Below are 21,630 nucleotides of genomic sequence, written 5' to 3' on the forward strand. Positions count from 1 at the left end.
ATCAAACCCCTCCAAAAGGTGCCGCAAGGACGGATTAGTGGTAGTACAGTGGCCAGGGTGAAAGCCATAGAATATGAACATCAATGGGATGCAGGTGTGGCTGGTGTATTTGCCGCAAAAATAAGCTGAAATTACTGCTTTGCCCTTATGGCGCGTGGGTTAGACCGCAGTAGCCCGACCCTGGCCACAGGGGAGGTCAACCCGTCAAGAGTGGCAGATAGGGATGGCGATACCACTTGCCAGAAAAACCGGCGACAAAAAAGTGCTATCTCGAGTTTCAGTGCGGCAGCCGCAAAAATCCTGGAAAGTTGCAATAGAAATAGCGTTGCGGACGCTATATGGGTTCCTCTCTAAGGTCTCTCAAAGGCGGCTGAACGTCGGAGTGGGCCTTACACCTGCAGTTCTGCGCCAGCGGTGAAGTAAGATCCCAGCGCCAGACAAATGCCCTCACTGCGTAGAACCCGTTTTCGAAACCACTGTGCACAACCTACTGTGGAAATGCACAGGAACTTAGCTGGTGCGCGCTCGTATTCGTCGAAATGCAAGCCTGTTTTCGCCTGATTACTCACATTTCCACTTGTTAAAGAGAAACATTTATGGTCATTGATTATTCGAGCTTTACATATAACCAGACTGCATATTTTTTTTGTAGCGCTTCCAATCGTTACTTAGTGAAAGCACCTTTAAAGTTGTGTGGCAAATTTAGCGCTAAAAACGAGAACCTGGTAGCCACCTCCTACCTTCAGCGCGCAGAGGAAGCTCGGAGATGATGCTACAAACTAAGCAGACAAAACACGGCATAAAAAAGGGGTGAACGCGTGTTGTTGTCGCCACGCATTACCCGACGCGGGCTTTTGCACTGCTACTTCAGCCCGTGCAAGATCCACCGTCGAATAGGAGAACTTGACCAGAAATTCGTTCCCGGAGCAGACAAAGCAGCCCAGAGGCGCCGCGCACGCCCAGGTGTGCATGTTCAGCACCTAAGCCTCATTATTTCATCTTAACTGAAGCATTCTCATTCTCTCATTTTGCGTTCAACGCGTTCGCTTCACGCCCCTTCCTTTTCGTTCCAAATATCGGGCCAATGCTGCTTTAAGAAGCGGGGTAATGACGCGAAGATGTGTATTGTTTGTAACACAAGATGAAAGCAGATTAATTTGTTTTCACTGAAGCTCCAGACAACTGCTTCTACACTTTTCGAGATTTCAGTAGCTGATTTCCGCGCTTCATCTCCAAAGTTCTTCGTCACCTTTAACTTGAAGCACGCCGAGAGGGATGGTGTTACTGCTGTTCGAAGATCGCAGAGCACGCTTGTTCCTACCGACGCCATGGAATGGTTCAATTCATTATAGATGCGAGTCAGTCCGGCAGATAGCTTGAGTTCCAGGCCAGCCTGCCTCAGACATTGTTTTAGGCGTTGTCCCTACCACTTGGCAGTAAGGACTTCGAGTCTCCTCCGGCGACTGAAAACCCAATCAGAGCCCCCGGCTATATTCAGGGAAGCAGCTGATGAAGGACTCGACCAACCATGTAGCAAATACTCATGTAAAGCGCTGTCCACGAGATAGTAGGGATTCGTTGACTCCAAGCCTCCTCCGACCATCGACAAGGCTGTCACCGCCCCCAGCCACATATGGGAACCAACAAGAGCAGCAGTGGAGCAGCCACGTAACAAAATGAGATGGAAGGCGCTGTTCACGTGACATTAAGGATTCGTTGACTTCAAGCCTCCTCCGGCAAATTAGAAGGCCCCCGGTCACATACGGGCACGCAGCAGCAGTAGGATTGGACCAACTGGGTAACAATATGACATGGAAGACGCTGTCGATGTGACCATATGGATTCGTTAACTTGAAGCCTCCTCTGGCGACTGACAGGCCTTTCAGGAACCCCAGTACATACGAAGCAGCAGGAGTAGGACTCGACCAACCACGTAACAACATGACATGGAAGGTGCAGTACACTTGACAACATGGATTCTTCGCCTTCAAGCCCCCTCTGGCGGCCGAGAAGGCTGTCAAGGCCCCTGTCACATACCAGGAAGCACCAGAAGTAGTACTCAGCCAACCAAGTAACAATAAGACACATAAGGCACTTTCCACGTGACAAAATTGATTCGTTGACTTCAAGCCCCTACCAACAATTCACAAGGCTGTGAACGCTCCTAGTCACAACATACCGCGAAGCAGCATAAGCAGGACACGACCAGCAATGCAACAATATTGCAAGCAAGGCGTTGTCCGCGTGACAATATGGATTCGCTGCCTTCAAGGTTGCTCCCGTGACTGAGAAGGCAGTCGAAGGCCCCAGTCGCATACCGGGAAGAAGCAGAAGACGCCCTCGACCAGCAATGTAACAACATCCGATGTAAGGCACTGTCCTGTTGACAATATCCATTCGATGACTTCAAGCTACCAGTGACTGAGAAGGCTCTCAATGGCCTCAGGCACACGCCGGGAAGCAGCGGCGGCAGCAGCACCCGACCAGCAAAGCTCGGTTCAGCAATGCCCCGCTATCGTCACCTACCCATGAGATCAGCAAGCTGCCCTGCCACTTCAACGACACGTGTGATGCCGCATGCCCGCAAGACCGGCACATTTTCATCGCCGTCCCTCCATCGCATGAAAGATCCAGATCAACAGCGACATCATTTGCTGCCTATATGAACAGCTGGCGGGCCCCCGGCGCCCTTAGTGGGCGTGAGAACAACACCAGGATGCGGCCACCTAATCCGCTCTGCTTCTTCGTCCAGGTTACGGCATGGGCTCGGTTCACCAATGCCCCGCTATCGTCACCTACCCATGAGATCAGCAAGCTGCCCTGCCACTTCAACGACACGTGTGATGCCGCATGCCCGCAAGACCAGCACATTTTCATCGCCGTCCCTTCATCGCATGAAAGATCCAGATCAACAGCGACATCATTTGCTGCCTATATGAACAGCTGGCGGGCCCCCGGCGCCCTTAGTGGGCGTGAGAACAGCACCAGGATGCGGCCACCTAATCCGCTCTGCTTCTTCGTCCAGGTTACGGCATGGGCTCGGTTCAGCAATGCCCCGCTATCGTCACCTACCCATGAGATCAGCAAGCTGCCCTGCCACTTCAACGACACGTGTGATGCCGCATGCCCGCAAGACCGGCACATTTTCATCGCCGTCCCTCGATCGCATGAAAGATCCAGATCAACAGCGACATCATTTGCTGCCTATATGAACAGCTCGCGGGCCCCCGGCGCCCTTAGTGGGCGTGAGAACAGCACCAGGATGCGGCCACCTAATCCGCTCTTCTTCGTCCAGGTTACGGCATGGGCTCGGTTCACCAATGCCCCGCTATCGTCACCTACCCATGAGATCAGCAAGCTGCCCTGCCACTTCAACGACACGTGTGATGCCGCATGCCCGCAAGACCGGCACATTTTCATCGCCGTCCCTCCATCGCATGAAAGATCCAGATCAACAGCGACATCATTTGCTGCCTATATGAACAGCTGGCGGGCCCCCGGCGCCCTTAGTGGGCGTGAGAACAGCACCAGGATGCGGCCACCTAATCCGCTCTGCTTCTTCGTCCAGGTTAGTTCTGTTACTTCCCTGTACGCTAAGAAATCAAGTGATGTGTGCCTGTTGCTGTTCCCACGCCCGGGAGTTTTGCTTTGTGTGTTCAGTGAATGCTTTGATATTGTAAACCAACTGCTAGCGTTGTCCGGGGACGTCGAACTCAACCCTGGGCCTAACACAAGGCATCAGGTACAGGACTCTCTTCCTGGAGTCCAGTCTAAGCAGTTGGAAGATATGTTTGCAATACTAGAGACTTTGAACACGCGAACTGCGAAAATGCAACTGGACCAAAAGGCTTTCATAAAGTCTATTGATGATCTTAAGAAGTCCCAGCTGAAGTTAGAAGAAAATTTGAGCGAAATGAACAAAAGATTAACTGACGTTGAACGCAAAACTGTTACCATTGACGAAATCGAGAAGGAAGTACATCCTTTTCAGCAGTTAGTTGCCCAACTTTCTAGTGAAAACTCTCAGCTGCGCGCGCGCCTGTCTGAACTTGAAGACAGGCAGCGACGCGATAACCTTCTGTTTTATGGCATACCTGACACGCAATCAGAGTCCTGGGCTCAGTCAGAAGAAAAGCTAGTCAAGGTTCTTTCATCCTGCTTGGAAATTCCGTCCTCTGAAATTTCAATCGATAGAGCGCACAGGCTCGGTGGGTTCGCATCGGAAAAATGTCGACCAATTATTGCCAAATTTTCATCTTTCAAGGTAAAGCAGAGAATACTGCTTAACAGTTCTAAGCTCAAGGATGAAAAAATTACGCTTAGCGAGGATTATTCTTTCGCCACCCGTCACGCTAGAAAAAAACTGGTCGAATTTGGCAAGTCCCAGCCGCTGACTTTCAAGCTTCGCTTCAATAAGCTTTACATAAAAAATAAATGCTACTCCTACAATCACTCCGATGACTCCGTTCATGAAATCCCAAGCGCCTTCCCGTTGCCAACCGACCGTTCTGAGGACCCTACGAATAATACCCACAGCGCCTCCGCGCCACCGACCGAACCTGCTACCGATTAGCACTGCGCGAGGGGCAGTGGAACTAAATCCCCGGCCATTACCCCACTTTCTTTTTTGTTCACAAATATTCGTAGCATAATACCTAAACGCGATGATCTTTGTTCTGTAATTGATGCTTGCGATGCTGACATTGTATGTCTCACTGAAACCTGGCTATCGGCGAAGATAGATAACTGTGAACTTCTTACCTGTAAAAAGAGATATAACATTTATCGGTGCGACAGGGGTTCTAGATGTGGCGGAGGCGTGCTTGTAGCTGTTGCTGATACTGTTATGTCTTTTCCGATCCATTTTGTAAGCGCATTGGAACTTGTATTGGTTGAAATTCGCACATGCTCTAAGAAACTGATAGTGGGCGTTTGCTATCGTCCGCCGTCTACCTCCCCCACCTTTGTAAACGATCTTCATGATGTCATTCATATGATTACTGTCCGTTATCCGAGCAATCCCTTTATTTTACTGGGCGATTTTAATTTCCCCAACATAGTGTGGTCTAATGTGAGTTCTTATTGTGAACCTTTTTCAAGTGAATGCGACATGTTCTTGAATTTGTGCAGTGATTTTAACTTATCCCAGCTTGTAACGCAGGCAACTCGAATTTCACCTACTGTGTCTAATATCCTCGATCTGGTACTCACCACATCGCCTGATTTTTTCCAGCCCGTATCATACTTGCCAGGGTTAAGTGATCACCTACTCCTTCATTTTGCTTTAACCTGCGCAGTTCCCCATCAACGCAACCACAGTAAATATATCCATGATTACAAAAATGCTGATTTTGATGCTATTAACCATGAACTATCTGTTTTTCTAGACCATTACTTGCTAAGCTTTCATGATCGCAGCGTGAATGCTAACTGGAGCCTGTTTAAAGAAAAAGTTGCTGCGCTCACTGAAAAATATGTTCCACGCTTAGTCATCACCTCTAACCGTCAATCACCATGGTTCACTAAATCGTTAAAGCGGCTCTGTAATAAGAAAAAACGCATGTTCCGCTCTGCAAAACTAACCGGTTCCGAAGAACGTTGGACTGCTTATCAGGCCGTGGCCCATGAATATAAAAGTGCACTGAAGGATGCCAAAGATTTGTTTTTCAATGACACATTACCTTCCCTTTTGATAAATAACCCTAGGCAATTTTGGAGCGTAGTTAACAAAAAAGAAAATTCATCCATCAGCCTTAAAGACTCCAGTGACCAACTAATTCATCCTAATGAATGTGCAAATGTTCTAAACAGTGTATTCGTTTCAGCTTTTTCCAAAAATCAGTGTTCGGTAACCCCTGCATATAACAGTGCTGACTTTTTACCGATGGATTCTATTATCTTTGATCCTGCTGGAGTGGAAAAAATAATCGAAAAACAAAAGGTTTCTTCATCATGTGGTGTTGATAACATTAGTTCTAAGTTCTTGATTAAAACCAAAGTGTACAGCGCAATAATACTCTCAAACCTATTTCAGCAATCTCTTGAAACAGCATGCATACCTGATGACTGGAAGGTCGGGAAGGTGATTCCCTTGCATAAATCTGGTGATCAACATTCCCCGCATAATTATCGACCCATCTCACTTACCAGCATTCCGTGTAAAATTATGGAGCATGTTATTTACTCTCACCTTGCATCGTTCCTTGATTCTAATGCCTTTTTTACTGACAGTCAACATGGATTTCGGAAGTGGTTTTCTTGCGAAACACAGCTTTTAACCTTCACGCATGATCTAAACTCATTCCTCGACAGGGGTTCCGTTGTCGACTGCATATTCCTCGATTTCTCAAAGGCGTTTGACAAGGTCTCTCATCAACTGCTTTTTTTTAAACTTAGTAAACTTAACCTCGACCCTAACGTTCTTAGGTGGCTGCATTCGTTTCTCACTAATCGTTCTCAATTTGTCACCGCTAATAATGCTTCTTCCTTCACTTCTCCAGTTGAATCTGGAGTGCCACAAGGCTCTGTTCTAGGGCCTCTGCTTTTTCTTATATATATTAATGACTTACCTGACAATCTATGTTCAACAATAAATCTTTTTGCTGATGACTGCGTCATATACCGCGAAATTAACAGTGACTCTGATATAGCTCTTCTTCAATCGGATATTGATCATGCTCTTGAATGGACTAACAAATGGAACATGGAACTAAACATAAAAAAATGCAAGTACATGCGGGTTTCTCGTCGTAACACCACATTGTCTTCATATCGTCTTAATAATTGCAGCCTTGAGTCTGTGCCTTTTTATAAATATTTAGGTGTCTTCATTTCCCATAATCTTTCTTGGAAAGTACACATAGACCATGTAAGCAATAACGCTAATCGCATGCTGGGCTACATACGCCGTAACTTTATTCTTTCTTCTAGCTCCGTAAAACTGCTTCTCTACAAGTCGTTGGTTCGTAGTAAACTAGAATATGCTGCATCTATCTGGGACCCCTATCAAGAGACACTAATATACCAACTCGAATCTATACAGAACCGTGCGGCCCGTTTCATTCTCTCGAATTATCACCGTAACTCTAGCGTCAGTGCCATGAAATCAAGCTTATCACTCCCATTACTGATTCAACGTAGAAATATATCCCGCCTTTGTCTATTCCATAAGATTTACTATGATAACCCCATCCTTAAGAGAAAATTTATAACGCCACCTTGCTACGTTTCAGCTCGGATCGATCATCGTCACAAAGTTGGTATTCTTTCATGCCAAACAAACCACTTTTACAACTCATTCATCCCCAGAACATCGGCACAATGGAATCACCTTCCCCGATCGGTCGTCGAAATAAGTGACCATTCTGTGTTTAAATCGGCTTTAACTAACTTGATGGTAACATAGTACATGTAATTCTTGCGCCCTGCCATTTATTCTTTTCAGCATATGTTGTAGTTCAAACAGACCTGGTGTTTTTTTTTTCCCCTTCACAATTTCTCCTGTTTAAGGGCATGACAGAATGTGTGCACCGGTGTTTTCCTGCCATTTTCAACAATTTCCTCGTGTTTTTTTTTGTTTGCGTGGTATGCTTACTTTTATCCTTTGCTCATAATTTCGTGTTAAATGACTGTTAATTTGTTTGATTGTATTTGCTGTAACCTACTGATTTGCGCGAGCCATATTTTTGTTCATTTTGTGTTACTTGTAACTGCTGGTTTTTGTCATTTTGTCTATTGTACCCCACTCCCCTCTGTAATGCCCTCGGGCCCTGAGGGTACTGAAATAAATAAATAAATAAATAAATATAAGGCGCTGTCCGCGTGACAAAATGAATTTATTTATTTATTTATTTATTTATTTACCCTCAAGGCCTTTACCAATCATATCTGATCAACGTGCCTATCAGTTCATGTTCATGAACTACCGGAGGTTCCTCAAGAGATTATGGAGGCAACCAACTTCTCAATAACTGCAGACGAAATAAAACACATCATAGCAAAGCTCCCTAACAATAAATCACTCAGCCCAGACGGTACAACTGCCCAATTGTATCAATGCTTTACAAAAGAACTTAACCAAATCCTCGCCGAAGTTTTTCAGGGTCTGAGAAAACGAAAACTTCTGTCCTCATCCATGCGTCGCGGGAATATAGTTCTGATTTCTAACAAGGCAGAACAGCGCAAACTACACAAGGACAAGGAAGTAGACGAGACACACAAAGCGCTCACTTACAACCGAAGGTTTATTTTTCCAGTTAGTTAGTTAGTTAGTCAGTCAGTCAGTCAGTTAGTCAGTTAGTCAGTTAGTTAGTCAGTTAGTCAGTCAGTCAGTTAGTTAGTTAGTTAGTCAGCCAGTCAGTCAGTTAGTCAGTTAGTCAGTTAGTCAGTTAGTTAGTTAGTTAGTCAGTTAGTCAGTTAGTTAGTTAGTCAGTTAGTCAGTTAGTCAGTCAGTCAGTTAGTTAGTTAGTTAGTCAGTCAGTCAATCGGTCAGTTAGTCAGTTAGTCAGTCAGTCAGTCAGTTAGTTAGTTAGTTAGTTGGTTAGTTAGTTAGTCAGTCAGTCAGTTAGTCAGTCAATCAGTTAGTTAGTTAGTTAGTCAGTTAGTTAGTTAGTCAGTTAGTTAGTTAGTTAGTTAGTTAGTCAGTTAGTCAGTTAGTCAGTTAGTTAGTCAGTCAGTCAGTCAGTTAGTTAGTTAGTCATTTAGTCAGTCAGTTAGTTAGTCAGTTAGTCAGTTAGTTAGTTAGTTAGTCAGTCAGTCAGTCAGTTAGTCAGTTAGTTAGTCAGTCAGTCAGTCAATTAGTTAGTTAGTCAGTCAGTCAGTCTGTCAGTCAGTCAGTCAGTTAGTCAGTCAGTCAGTCAGTCAGTTAGTTAGTTAGTCAGTCAGTTGGTCAGTCAGTTAGTTAGTTAGTTAGTTAGCCTGTCAGTCAGTCAGTTAGTCAGTTAGTTAGTCAGTTAGTCAGTTAGTTAGTTAGTCAGTCAGTCAGTCAGTTAGTTAGTCAGTCAGTCAGTCAGTCAGTCAATTAGTTAGTCAGTCAGTCAGTCAGTCAGTCAGTCAGTCAGTCAGTCAGTCAGTCAGTTAGTTAGTTAGTTAGTTAGTTTATGGGGTTTAACGTCCCAAAGCGACTAAGGCTGTGAGAGACGCCGTAGTGGCGGGCTCCGGAAATTTCGACCACCTGGGGTTCTTTCACGTGCACTGACATCGCACAGTACTCGGGCCTCGAATTTCTCCACCAAAGAAATTCAGCCGCCGCGGCCGGGATCGAACCCGCGTCTTTCGGGCCAGGAGCCGAGCACCATAGCCACTGAGCCACCGCGGTGGCTGTGTGTGTGTGTGCGTGCGCGTGCGTGCGTGTGTGTGTGCGTGCGCGTGCGTGCGTGTGTGTGTGTGTGTGCATGTGCGTGCGTGCGTGTGTGTGTGTGTGCGCGTGTATGTGTGTGCGTGCGTGTTGCGTGTGTGTGTGCGTGTTGCGCGTGTGTGTGTGTGTGTGTGTGCTCGTGCGTTCGTGCGTGCACGAGTCAATTGTCCCGTATGATCACATAAATACGTGCGCAAGTTCATACTTACACCTAAATTTTTTGTGTTAATGGATAGGCAGTCTACTGAAGAACTCAAACGCATATCCCGAGAGCCTGCAAGAAGGCTCGGTGCACTTCAATGGCAACATGTCTAGCTACAGCTTCAATTTATATACTTGACAGAAAGAAACGAACAGGCACAAAAATAGTTACACTTTCCTTATCAGAACAGCGCAATCACTGACCATGGTGGCCGTGGTGTGAGTGTGAATCACGGCGACAAATCGTGAGGTCCCTCCAAGCGGCAGCGTTGCCTGAGGGAGTAATGTGATCGGGGTAGCGTTGAACGAATATTACTCCACTCTGTTCCGGCCGAGTACCCCGCCAGATTCCGTACCACCCGAAGCCCTAGGCGCTGTGTCTCGTTCCTTCTCTCCCTGTGGCGTCCTGCCGCTGCGCTCCCGCACTACCAATCATATCTGATCAACGTGCCCATCAGTTCATGTTGTTCATGAACTACCGGAGGTTCCTCAAGAGATTATGGAGGCAACCAAATTCTCAATAACTGCAGACGAAATACAACACATCATAGCAAAGCTCCCTAACAATAAATCACTCAGCCCAGACGATACAACTGCCCAATTGTATCAATGCTTTACAAAAGAACTTAACCAAATCCTCGCCGAAGTTTTTCAGGGTCTGAGAAAACGAAAACTTCTGTCCTCATCCATGCGTCGCGGGAATATAGTTCTGATTTCTAACAAGGCAGAACAGCGCAAACTACACAAGGACAAGGAAGTAGACGAGACACACACAGCGCTCACTTACAACTGAAGATTTATTTTTCCAGTTAGTTAGTTAGTTAGTCAGTCAGTCAGTTAGTCAGTCAGTCACTTAGTCAGTTAGTTAGTTAGTTAGTTTGTCAGTTAGTCAGTTAGTCAGTCAGTCAGTCAGTTAGTCAGTTAATCAGTTAGTTAGTCAGTTAGTCGGTTAGTCAGTTAGTTATTTAGTCAGTCAGTCAGTCAGTCAGTTAGTTAGTTAGTCAGTTAGTCAGTCAGTTAGCTAGTTAGTTAGTTAGTTAGTTAGTTAGTTAGTTAGTCAGTCATTCAGTCAGTTAGTAAGTTAGTTAGTCAATTAGTCAGTTAGTTAGTTAGTCAGACAGTCAGTTAGTCAGTTAGTCAGTTAGTCAGTCAGTCAGTTAGTTAGTTAGTTAGTCAGTTAGTCATTCAGTTAGTTAGTTAGTTAGTCAGTCAGTTAGTCAGTCAGTCAGTCAGTCAGTTAGTTAGTAAGTCAGTCAGTCAGTCAGTTAGTCAGTTAGTTAGTTAGTTAGTTAGTTAGTTAGTTAGTTAGTCAGTTAGTCAGTTAGTTATTTAGTTAGTTAGTTAGTTAGTCAGTCAGTCAGTCAGTTAGCTAGTTAGTTAGTCAGTCAGTTAGTAAGTTAGTTCGTCAGTTAGTTATTTAGTTAGTCAGTCAGTCAGTCAGTTAGTCAGTCAGCCAGTCAGTTAGTCAGTCAGTCAGTCAGTCAGTTAGTTAGTTAGTCAGTCAGTCAGTTAGTTAGTTAGTTAGTCAGTTAGTCAGTCAGTCAGTCAGTTAGTTAGTTAGTTAGTTAGTTAGTCAGTCAGTAGTTAGTTAGTCAATTAGTCAGTAAGTCAGTTAGTTAGTTAGTGAGTCAGTCAGTCAGTCAGTCAGTCAGTCAGTTCGTTAGTTCGTTAGTTCGTTAGTTAGTCAGTCAGTCAGTCAGACAGTCAGTCAGTCAGTCAGTCAGTTAGTTAGTTAGTTAGTTAGTTAGTTAGTTAGTTAGTCAGTTAGTCAGTCAATTAGTTAGTTAGTTAGTTAGTTATATAGTCAGTCAGTCAGTCAGTCAGTTAGTCAGTTAGTTAGTCAGTTAGTCAGTTAGTCAGTCAGTCAGTCAGTCAGTTAGTCAGTTAGTTAGTTAGTTAGTTAGTTAGTCAGTTAGTCAGTCAGTCAGTTAGTTAGTCAGTCAGTCAGTCAGTTAGTTAGTTAGTCAGTCAGTCAGTTAGTTAGTTAGTTAGTTAGTCAGTCAGTCAGTTAGTTAGTCAGTCAGTCAGTCAGTCAGTTAGTTAGTTAGTCAGTTAGTCAGTTAGTTAGTTAGTTAGTTAACCATTTAGTCAGTTAGTTAGTTAGTCAGTCAATTATTTAGTTAGTTAGTTATTTAGTCAGTCAGTCAGTCAGTTAGTTAGTTAGTTAGTCAGATATTTAGTCAGTCAGTCACTTAGTTTGTTAGTTAGTTAGTCAGTTAGTCAGTTAGTCAGTTAGTTAGTTAGTCAGTCAGTCAGTTAGTCAGTCAGTGAGTTAGTCAGTCAGTTAGTTAGTTAGTTAGTTAGTTAGTTAGTTAGTCAGTTAGTCAGTTAGTCAGTTAGTCAGTCAGTCAATTAGTTAGTTAGTCAGTCAGTTAGTAGTTAGTCAATTAGTCAGTCAGTCAGTTAGTCAGTTAGTCAGTCAGTCAGTCGATTAGTTAGTTAGTTAATTAGTTAGTTAGTTAGTTAGTCAGTCAGTTAGTAAGTCAGTTAGTTAGTTAGTCAATCAGTTATTTAGTCAGTCAGTCAGTCAGTTAGTTAGTCAGTCAGTCAGTTAGTTAGTCAGTCAGTCAGTCAGTCAGTTAGTTAGTAGTTAGTCAATTAGTCAGTCAGTCAGTCAGTCAGTTAGTCAGTCAGTCAGTCAGTCAATTAGTTAGTTAGTTAGTCAGTCAGTTAGTAGTTAGTCAATTAGTCAGTCAGTCAGTTAGTCAGTTAGTCAGTCAGTCAGTCAGTCAATTAGTTAGTTAGTTAGTTAGTTAGTTATTTAGTCAGTCAGTCAGTCAGTTAGTTAGTTAGTTAGTTAGTTAGTTAGTTAGTCAGTTAGTAAGTCAGTTAGTTAGTTAGTTAGTCAGTTATTTAGTCAGTCAGTCAGTCAGTCAGTTAGTTATTTAGTTAGTCAGTCAGTTAGTAAGTCAGTTAGTTAGTTAGTTAGTCAGTCAGTCAGTCAGTTAGTTAGTTAGTCAGTCAGTCAGTTAGTAAGTCAGTCAGTCAGTCAGTCAGTCAGTCAGTTAGTTAGTTAGTTAGTTAGTCAGTTAGTCAGTCAGTCAGTTAGTTAGTCAGTTAGTCAGTCAGTTAGTTGGTTAGTTAGTTAGTCAGTTAGTTAGTCAGTTAGTTAGTTAGTTAGTTAGTCAGTTATTTAGTCAGTCAGTCAGTCAGTTAGTTAGTCAGTCAGTCAGTCAGTTAGTTATTTAGTTAGTCAGTAAGTCAGTCAGTCAGTCAGTCAGTTAGTTAGTCAGTCAGTCAGTCAGTCAGTCAGTTAGTTAGTTAGTCAGTCAGTCAGTCAGTTAGTTAGTTAGTTAGTCAGTTAGTCAGTTAGTCAGTCAGTCAGTCAGTTAGTTAGTTAGTTAGTTAGTTAGTCAGTCAGTAGTTAGTTAGTCAATTAGTCAGTAAGTCAGTTAGTTAGTTAGTGAGTCAGTCAGTCAGTCAGTCAGTCAGTCAGTCAGTTCGTTAGTTCGTTAGTTCGTTAGTTAGTCAGTCAGTCAGTCAGTCAGTCAGTTAGTTAGTTAGTTAGTTAGTTAGTTAGTTAGTTAGTCAGTTAGTCAGTCAATTAGTTAGTTAGTTAGTTATATAGTCAGTCAGTCAGTCAGTCAGTTAGACAGTTAGTTAGTCAGTTAGTCAGTTAGTCAGTCAGTTAGTTAGTCAGTCAGTCAGTCAGTCAGTTAGTCAGTTAGTTAGTTAGTTAGTTAGTTAGTCAGTTAGTCAGTCAGTCAGTTAGTTAGTCAGTCAGTCAGTCAGTTAGTTAGTTAGTCAGTCAGTCAGTTAGTTAGTTAGTTAGTTAGTCAGTCAGTCAGTCAGTTAGTCAGTCAGTCAGTCAGTCAGTCAGTCAGTTAGTTAGTTAGTCAGTTAGTCAGTTAGTTAGTTAGTCAGTTAGTTAGTTAGTCAGTTAGTTAGTTAGTTAGTTAGCCATTTAGTTAGTTAGTTAGCCATTTAGTCAGTTAGTTAGTTAGTCAGTCAATTATTTAGTTAGTTAGTTATTTAGTCAGTCAGTCAGTCAGTTAGTTAGTTAGTCAGTCAGATATTTAGTCAGTTAGTCAGTCAGTCACTTAGTTTGTTAGTTAGTTAGTCAGTTAGTCAGTTAGTCAGTTAGTTAGTTAGTCAGTCAGTCAGTTAGTCAGTCAGTGAGTTAGTCAGTCAGTTAGTTAGTTAGTTAGTTAGTCAGTTAGTCAGTTAGTCAGTCAGTCAATTAGTTAGTTAGTCAGTCAGTTAGTAGTTAGTCAATTAGTCAGTCAGTCAGTTAGTCAGTTAGTCAGTCAGTCAGTCGATTAGTTAGTTAGTTAATTAGTTAGTTAGTTAGTCAGTCAGTTAGTAAGTCAGTTAGTTAGTTAGTCAATCAGTTATTTAGTCAGTCAGTCAGTCAGTTAGTTAGTCAGTCAGTCAGTCAGTTAGTTAGTCAGTCAGTCAGTCAGTCAGTTAGTTAGTAGTTAGTTAGTCAATTAGTCAGTCAGTCAGTTAGTCAGTCAGTCAGTCAGTCAATTAGTTAGTTAGTTAGTCAGTCAGTTAGTAGTTAGTCAATTAGTCAGTTAGTCAGTTAGTCAGTCAGTCAGTCAGTCAATTAGTTAGTTAGTTAGTTAGTTATTTAGTCAGTCAGTCAGTCAGTTAGTTAGTTAGTTAGTTAGTTAGTTAGTTAGTTAGTCAGTTAGTAAGTCAGTTAGTTAGTTAGTTAGTTAGTCAGTTATTTAGTCAGTCAGTCAGTCAGTCAGTCAGTTAGTTAGTCAGTCAGTCAGTCAGTTAGTTATTTAGTTAGTCAGTCAGTTAGTAAGTCAGTTAGTTAGTTAGTTAGTCAGTCAGTTAGTTAGTTAGTTAGTTAGTCAGTTAGTCAGTCAGTCAGTTAGTTAGTCAGTTAGTCAGTCAGTTAGTTAGTTAGTTAGTTAGTTAGTTAGTCAGTTAGTAAGTCAGTTAGTTAGTTAGTTAGTTAGTCAGTTATTTAGTCAGTCAGTCAGTCAGTTAGTTAGTCAGTCAGTCAGTCAGTTAGTTATTTAGTTAGTCAGTAAGTCAGTCAGTCAGTCAGTCAGTTAGTTAGTTAGTCAGTTAGTCAGTCAGTCAGTTAGTCAGTCAGTTAGTTAGTTAGTTAGTTAGTTAGTCAGTCAGTTAGTTAGTTAGTCAGTCAGTCTGTTAGTTAGTTAGTCAGTCTGTTAGTTAGTTAGTTAGTTAGTCAGTCAGTCAGTCAGTCAGTCAGTCAGTTAGTTAGTTAGTCAGTTAGTCAGTTAGTCAGTTAGTTAGTTTGTTAGTTAGTTATTTAGTCAGTTAGTTAGTTAGTTAGTTAGTTAGTTAGTTAGTCAATTAGTCAGTTAATTAGTTAGTCAGTCAGTCAGTCAGTTAGTCAGTTAGTTAGTCAGTTAGTCGGTCAGTCAGTCAGTTAGTTAGAAAGTCAGTCAGTCAGTTAGTCAGTCAGTCAGTTAGTTAGTCAGTCAGTCAGTCAGTCAGTCAGTTAGTTAGTTAGTCAGTTGGTCAGTTAGTCAGTTAGTTAGTTAGTTAGAAAGTCAGTCAGTTAGTCAGTTAGTCAGCCAGTCAGTTAGTTAGTTAGTTAGTTAGTTAGTCAGTTAGTCATTCAGTTAGTTAGTTAGTTAGTTAGTTAGTTAGTTAGTTAGTTAGTCAGTCGGTCAGTCAGTCAGTCCGTTAGTCAGTCAGTCAGTCAGTTAGTTAGTTAGTTAGTTAGTTAGTTAGTTAGTTAGTTAGTTAGTTAGTCAGTTAGTCAGTCAATTATTTAGTTAGTTATTTAGTCAGTCAGTCAGTCAGTTAGTCAGTTAGTCAGATAGTTAGTCAGATAGTTAGTCAGTTAGTCAGTCAGTCACTTAGTTAGTTAGTTAGTTAGTCAGTCAGTTAGTAAGTTAGTCAGTTAGTTAGTCAGTTAGTCAGTTAGTCAGTTAGTTAGTTAGTTAGTCAGTCAGTCAGTTAGCCAGTTAGTTAGTTAGTCAGTTAGTCAGTCAGTCAGTCAGTCAGTCAGTCAGTTAGTTAGTTAGTCAGTCAGTCAGTCAGTTAGTTAGTCAGTCAGTCAGTTAGTTAGTCAGTTAGTCAGTTAGTTAGTTAGTTAGTTAGTTAGTTAGTTAGTCAGTTAGTTAGTTAGTTAGTTAGTTTGTTAGTTAGTTACTTAGTTTATGGGGTTTAACGTCCCAAAGCGACTAAGGCTGTGAGAGACGCCGTAGTGGAGGGCTCCGGAAATTTCGACCACCTGGGGTTCCTTAACGTGCACTGACATCGCACAGTACTCGGGCCTCCAATTTCTCCACCAAAGAAATTCAGCCGCCGCGGCCGGGATCGAACCCGCGTCTTTCGGGCCAGCAGCCGTGCACCATAGCCACTGAGCTACCGCGGCGGCTGTGTGTGTGTGTGTGCGTGTGTGTGCGCGTGCGTGCGTGTTGCGTGTGTGTGTGCGTGTTGCGTGTGTGTGTGTGCGCGTGCGTTCGTGCGTGCACGAGTCAATTGTCCCGTATGATCACATAAATACGTGCGCAAGTTCATACTTACACCTAATTTTTTTGTGTTAATGGATAGGCAGTCTACTGAAGAACTCAAACGCATATCCCGAGAGCCTGCAAGAAGGTGCGCAGGGACCGGACACAGTCAAGAAACACACAGACACAGCACTGACTGACAACTGAGGAATTTACTGCTTTGCTTGCAATAAATACAGAAAGTATCGTCTAAAATACAAAGAAAGCCTTGAAATCGTCATTTTGTCACTTCTGTCGTCGTTGCTTGTCCAGATAACCCATTTCTTTTTTCGTCAACGTTAGTGATGGTGTGCTTACGCAGGTGGAACGATTCTTCTGAATGATGAACGCTTCGTATATCTCTCGCATGAGCTTTCGGGGGTATCTTCTCAGAATCTTGCAGCGTCAAAAGTGTGGAATGCATTCGCAGTCCGACACGTGTCCCGCTAGCTTGCTGCCATATCCTTTTTCGATGTTGCCGACGTGTTCCATGAGACGTATGTTGACGCAGCGTCCTGACTGCCCAACATATGACGCCCCGCATGACAAGGGGATCTTATAAACTACATCACTGTCGCATTCGGTGAATTTGTCTTTGTGCTTTGTTTTACAACGTGCTGTTTTTTCAGCGCCTTGGTTGACCATTTTGCACAACTTGGATAATTTGCTGGGCGCATTGAAAACTAAGTCCACTCCAGCTCGCGCCACCACTTTCTTTAGTGCGTGGCTGACACCGTGGACATATGGCATGACGGCTACCTTCCGCTCTACTTTTTGAGGCTTCTTGGGGTTCGGTCGCCGGAACTCTTTCAGTAACTTGAAGCCAAGGCTACAGATGAGGTCGTCCGGGAAACCAGCTTCACGTAACCGTGTCAGCTGTGTCTGGACGCTTTGCTGCTGACGGTGAATGCAGGATCTATTCACGGCACTCCTCAATGCGCCTGTGGCCACAGCTCTTTTTACCAGTTTCGAGTGCGCCGATGAATATGGTAGCAGGCCTTTTTTTGACCGCGGTGCATAACACCAGCACAGATGGGCTTCTTCGACGAATAGTCGTAGATCAAGGAACTGAAGCTGATTCTCCGTCGGTAATTCTTTGGTCAGTTCAAGGTCAGCAAGACCTTCACAGAAGATCTTGAAGATGCCGTCGACAACGTCCTTGTGCTGCTCCTGGTTTGGAAGCTTGTGGATAACAAGGAAGTCGTCCACAAACCGGAATGTCCTCACGACAGTGGTATTAGCCAGAGTTTCTTGTAGTTGACGGTCTGGGCGAGCTAGCAGAAGGTCACTGAGAATTGGTGCAACGCACGAACCAATGCATACGCCTTGCCGTTGGATGTATAGGTCATCATTATGCTTTACAAATGTCGAACGTAGATAGAAGGCCAGCAACTCAAGGAATCTATCCGCATTGATTCCGCATTCATTCTGGAACCTTACAGTTCCCATGGCATCGATTCCTTCTCTCACTGTCTCAAACAAGGCAGTATGTGGCAGAGTGTAATAAAGATCTTTGATGTCTATTGAGAAGACACTCACTTTTTCCTGGCAGCCGTTCATGAGAAATGCGGAAACTTCTTCTGCCTTCTTGACAAGGAAAGGGTCTTCGACGGCGAGGAAGGAGAGCGATTCTTGCAGGTATCGTCCCAAGGGTTGCTGCCACGTTCCTCTTTCAGACACAATTACTCTGAAAGGGCAGTCATCTTTGTGGGTTTTTGCCGTGAAGAAGGCATTCAGGCATAAGCCCTCACTGTTCTTCACAGCTAGTCCTAGTTTTGTCAAGTTGTTGGCTTCACACAGTTTTAGGGCTTCGTTCCTTACTTTTTGGGGTTTAATCTTGTTCAGTTTGCGGAAGTTCTTTGCGATGGCCTGGCTTGCCTTCTCGCCAAAGGAAGCTGACGACATGACGACAAATCCTCCTTCTTTATCCGACAATAGAAGGCTGAGGTCCGCCTCCTGTAAAGACTTGGCCGTCTTGTCAAGGCGTGGAAAGGCTCTTTTCTTCGAGGCTCGACTTAAAACGTCTACCCCTTCGCTTATGCACCTGCTTACTTCTTCATCATCTCCTTTGCCGGCACTACTCCTCAAAAAGGAGAGCAGCTGAACTTTGTCCAGACGAGGTTCCATGCAAAACTTCGGTCCCAGTTCAAGCACTTGGCTTGCCTGGAGAGGCATTTGCGTGTTTCCAAGGACATGGAGTGTCTGCTTCGGAGGGGAGCGAGTGCCCTGTTTTGGAATTGATGCCAAAACCTTTTTCCACAAAAAGTCCGTTACCTGTGACGCCGTCCGAAGGGCTAATTGCAGCCTTCTGGCCCCGCCGTCAGGCGGCGATTCTCGAAGGCAAGCGATCTTGAGGCAATCTTTGAAATATTCCACTTGGTGCCAGGCCTCCGAACGGAGCAACCGGCACAGCCTGATGCCATGCTTGCTTGAAGGAGGTAGTGGAATATTTCAAAGATTGCCTCAAGATCGCTTGCCTTCGAGAATCGCCGCCTGACGGCGGGGCCAGAAGGCTGCAATTAGCCCTTCGGACGGCGTCACAGGTAACGGACTTTTTGTGGAAAAAGGTTTTGGCATCAATTCCAAAACAGGGCACTCGCTCCCCTCCGAAGCAGACACTCCATGTCCTTGGAAACACGCAAATGCCTCTCCAGGCAAGCCAAGTGCTTGAACTGGGACCGAAGTTTTGCATGGAACCTCGTCTGGACAAAGTTCAGCTGCTCTCCTTTGTGAGGAGTAGTGCCGGCAAAGGAGATGATGAAGAAGTAAGCAGGTGCATAAGCGAAGGGGTAGACGTTTTAAGTCGAGCCTCGAAGAAAAGAGCCTTTCCACGCCTTGACAAGACGGCCAAGTCTTTACAGGAGGCGGACCTCAGCCTTCTATTGTCGGATAAAGAAGGAGGATTTGTCGTCATGTCGTCAGCTTCCTTTGGCGAGAAGGCAAGCCAGGCCATCGCAAAGAACTTCCGCAAACTGAACAAGATTAAACCCCAAAAAGTAAGGAACGAAGCCCTAAAACTGTGTGAAGCCAACAACTTGACAAAACTAGGACTAGCTGTGAAGAACAGTGAGGGCTTATGCCTGAATGCCTTCTTCACGGCAAAAACCCACAAAGATGACTGCCCTTTCAGAGTAATTGTGTCTGAAAGAGGAACGTGGCAGCAACCCTTGGGACGATACCTGCAAGAATCGCTCTCCTTCCTCGCCGTCGAAGACCCTTTCCTTGTCAAGAAGGCAGAAGAAGTTTCCGCATTTCTCATGAACGGCTGCCAGGAAAAAGTGAGTGTCTTCTCAATAGACATCAAAGATCTTTATTACACTCTGCCACATACTGCCTTGTTTGAGACAGTGAGAGAAGGAATCGATGCCATGGGAACTGTAAGGTTCCAGAATGAATGCGGAATCAATGCGGATAGATTCCTTGAGTTGCTGGCCTTCTATCTACGTTCGACATTTGTAAAGCATAATGATGACCTATACATCCAACGGCAAGGCGTATGCATTGGTTCGTGCGTTGCACCAATTCTCAGTGACCTTCTGCTAGCTCGCCGAGACCGTCAACTACAAGAAACTCTGGCTAATACCACTGTCGTGAGGACATTCCGGTTTGTGGACGACTTCCTTGTTATCCACAAGCTTCCAAACCAGGAGCAGCACAAGGACGTTGTCGACGGCATCTTCAAGATCTTCTGTGAAGGTCTTGCTGACCTTGAACTGACCAAAGAATTACCGACGGAGAATCAGCTTCAGTTCCTTGATCTACGACTATTCGTCGAAGAAGCCCATCTGTGCTGGTGTTATGCACCGCGGTCAAAAAAAGGCCTGCTACCATATTCATCGGCGCACTCGAAACTGGTAAAAAGAGCTGTGGCCACAGGCGCATTGAGGAGTGCCGTGAATAGATCCTGCATTCACCGTCAGCAGCAAAGCGTCCAGACACAGCTGACACGGTTACGTGAAGCTGGTTTCCCGGACGACCTCATCTGTAGCCTTGGCTTCAAGTTACTGAAAGAGTTCCGGCGACCGAACCCCAAGAAGCCTCAAAAAGTAGAGCGGAAGGTAGCCGTCATGCCATATGTCCACGGTGTCAGCCACGCACTAAAGAAAGTGGTGGCGCGAGCTGGAGTGGACTTAGTTTTCAATGCGCCCAGCAAATTATCCAAGTTGTGCAAAATGGTCAACCAAGGCGCTGAAAAAACAGCACGTTGTAAAACAAAGCACAAAGACAAATTAACCGAATGCGACAGTGATGTAGTTTATAAGATCCCCTTGTCATGCGGGGCGTCATATGTTGGGCAGTCAGGACGCTGCGTCAACATACGTCTCATGGAACACGTCGGCAACATCGAAAAAGGATATGGCAGCAAGCTAGCGGGACACGTGTCGGACTGCGAATGCATTCCACACTTTCGACGCTGCAAGATTCTGAGAAGATACCCCCGAAAGCTCATGCGAGAGATATACGAAGCGTTCATCATTCAGAAGAATCGTTCCACCTGCGTAAGCACACCATCACTAACGTTGACGAAAAAAGAAATGGGTTATCTGGACAAGCAACGACGACAGAAGTGACAAAATGACGATTTCAAGGCTTTCTTTGTATTTTAGACGATACTTTCTGTATTTATTGCAAGCAAAGCAGTAAATTCCTCAGTTGTCAGTCAGTGCTGTGTCTGTGTGTTTCTTGACTGTGTCCTGTCCCTGCGCACTGTTTTCAGTTGAAAAATGAACCAACTGGCCCCGCTACTTCCCATGCTGCAAGAAGGCTCGGTGCACTTCAACGGCAACATGTCTAGCTACAGCTTCAATTTATATACATCACAGAAAGAAACGAACAGGCACAAAAATAGTTACACTTTCCTTATCAGAACAACGCAATCACTGACCATGGTGGCCGTGGTGTGAGTGTGAATCACGGCTGCCATAGAAACCGCTTTCATTATTTTTATAAGACAAATCGTGAGGTCCCTCCAAGCGGCAGCGTTGCCTGAGGGAGTGATGTGATCGGGGTAGCGTTGAACGAATATTACTCCACTCTGTTCCGGCCGAGTACCCCGCCAGATTTCGTACCACCCGAAGCCCTAGGCGCTGTGTCTCGTCCCTTCTCTCCCTGTGGCGTCCTGCCGCTGCGCTCCCGCACTACCAATCATATCTGATCAACGTGCCTATCAGTTCATGTTGTTCATGAAATACCGGAGGTTCCTCAAGAGATTATGGAGGCAACCAACTTCTCAATAACTGCAGACGAAATAAAACACATCATAGCAAAGCTCCCTAACAATAAATCACTCAGCCCAAACGATACAACTGCCCAATTGTACCAATGCTTTACAAAAGAACTTAACCTAATCCTCGCCTAAGTTTTTCAGGGTCTGAGAAAACGAAAACTTCTGTCCTCATCCATGCGTCGCGGGAATATAGTTCTGATTTCTAACAAGGCAGAACAGCGCAAACTACACAAGGACAAGGAAGTAGACGAGACACACACAGCGCTCACTTACAACTGAAGGTTTATTTTTCCAGTTAGTTAGTTAGTTAGTCAGTCAGTCAGTCAGTCAGCTGGTCAGTTAGTTAGTCAGTTAGTCAGTCAGTCAGTTAGTTAGTTAGTTAGTTAGTCAGTCAGTCAGTCAGTCAGTCAGTCAGTAAG

General features: G+C 44.3%; 2 protein-coding genes across 2 annotated transcripts in view; both read left to right on the forward strand.

The window, feature by feature from the left end:
• Positions 1-21,630, forward strand: part of LOC149353991 (serine/threonine-protein kinase PLK1-like) — a 274,454-nt gene that overhangs the window by 42,809 nt on the left and 210,015 nt on the right. The window lies entirely within an intron of this gene.
• On the forward strand, positions 2,913-4,867 carry LOC149353992 (uncharacterized). Its single transcript, XM_089577441.1, has 2 exons — positions 2,913-3,025; positions 3,296-4,867. The coding sequence occupies exons 1-2, from the start codon at positions 2,936-2,938 to the stop codon at positions 4,571-4,573; spliced, it is 1,368 nt and encodes a 455-aa protein (XP_089433567.1). The 5' UTR covers positions 2,913-2,935; the 3' UTR covers positions 4,574-4,867.

This window comes from Amblyomma mixtum, chromosome 3 (assembly GCF_055824585.1).
Source record: "Amblyomma mixtum isolate Tamu chromosome 3, ASM5582458v1, whole genome shotgun sequence".
Lineage (NCBI taxonomy): Eukaryota > Metazoa > Arthropoda > Arachnida > Ixodida > Ixodidae > Amblyomma > Amblyomma mixtum.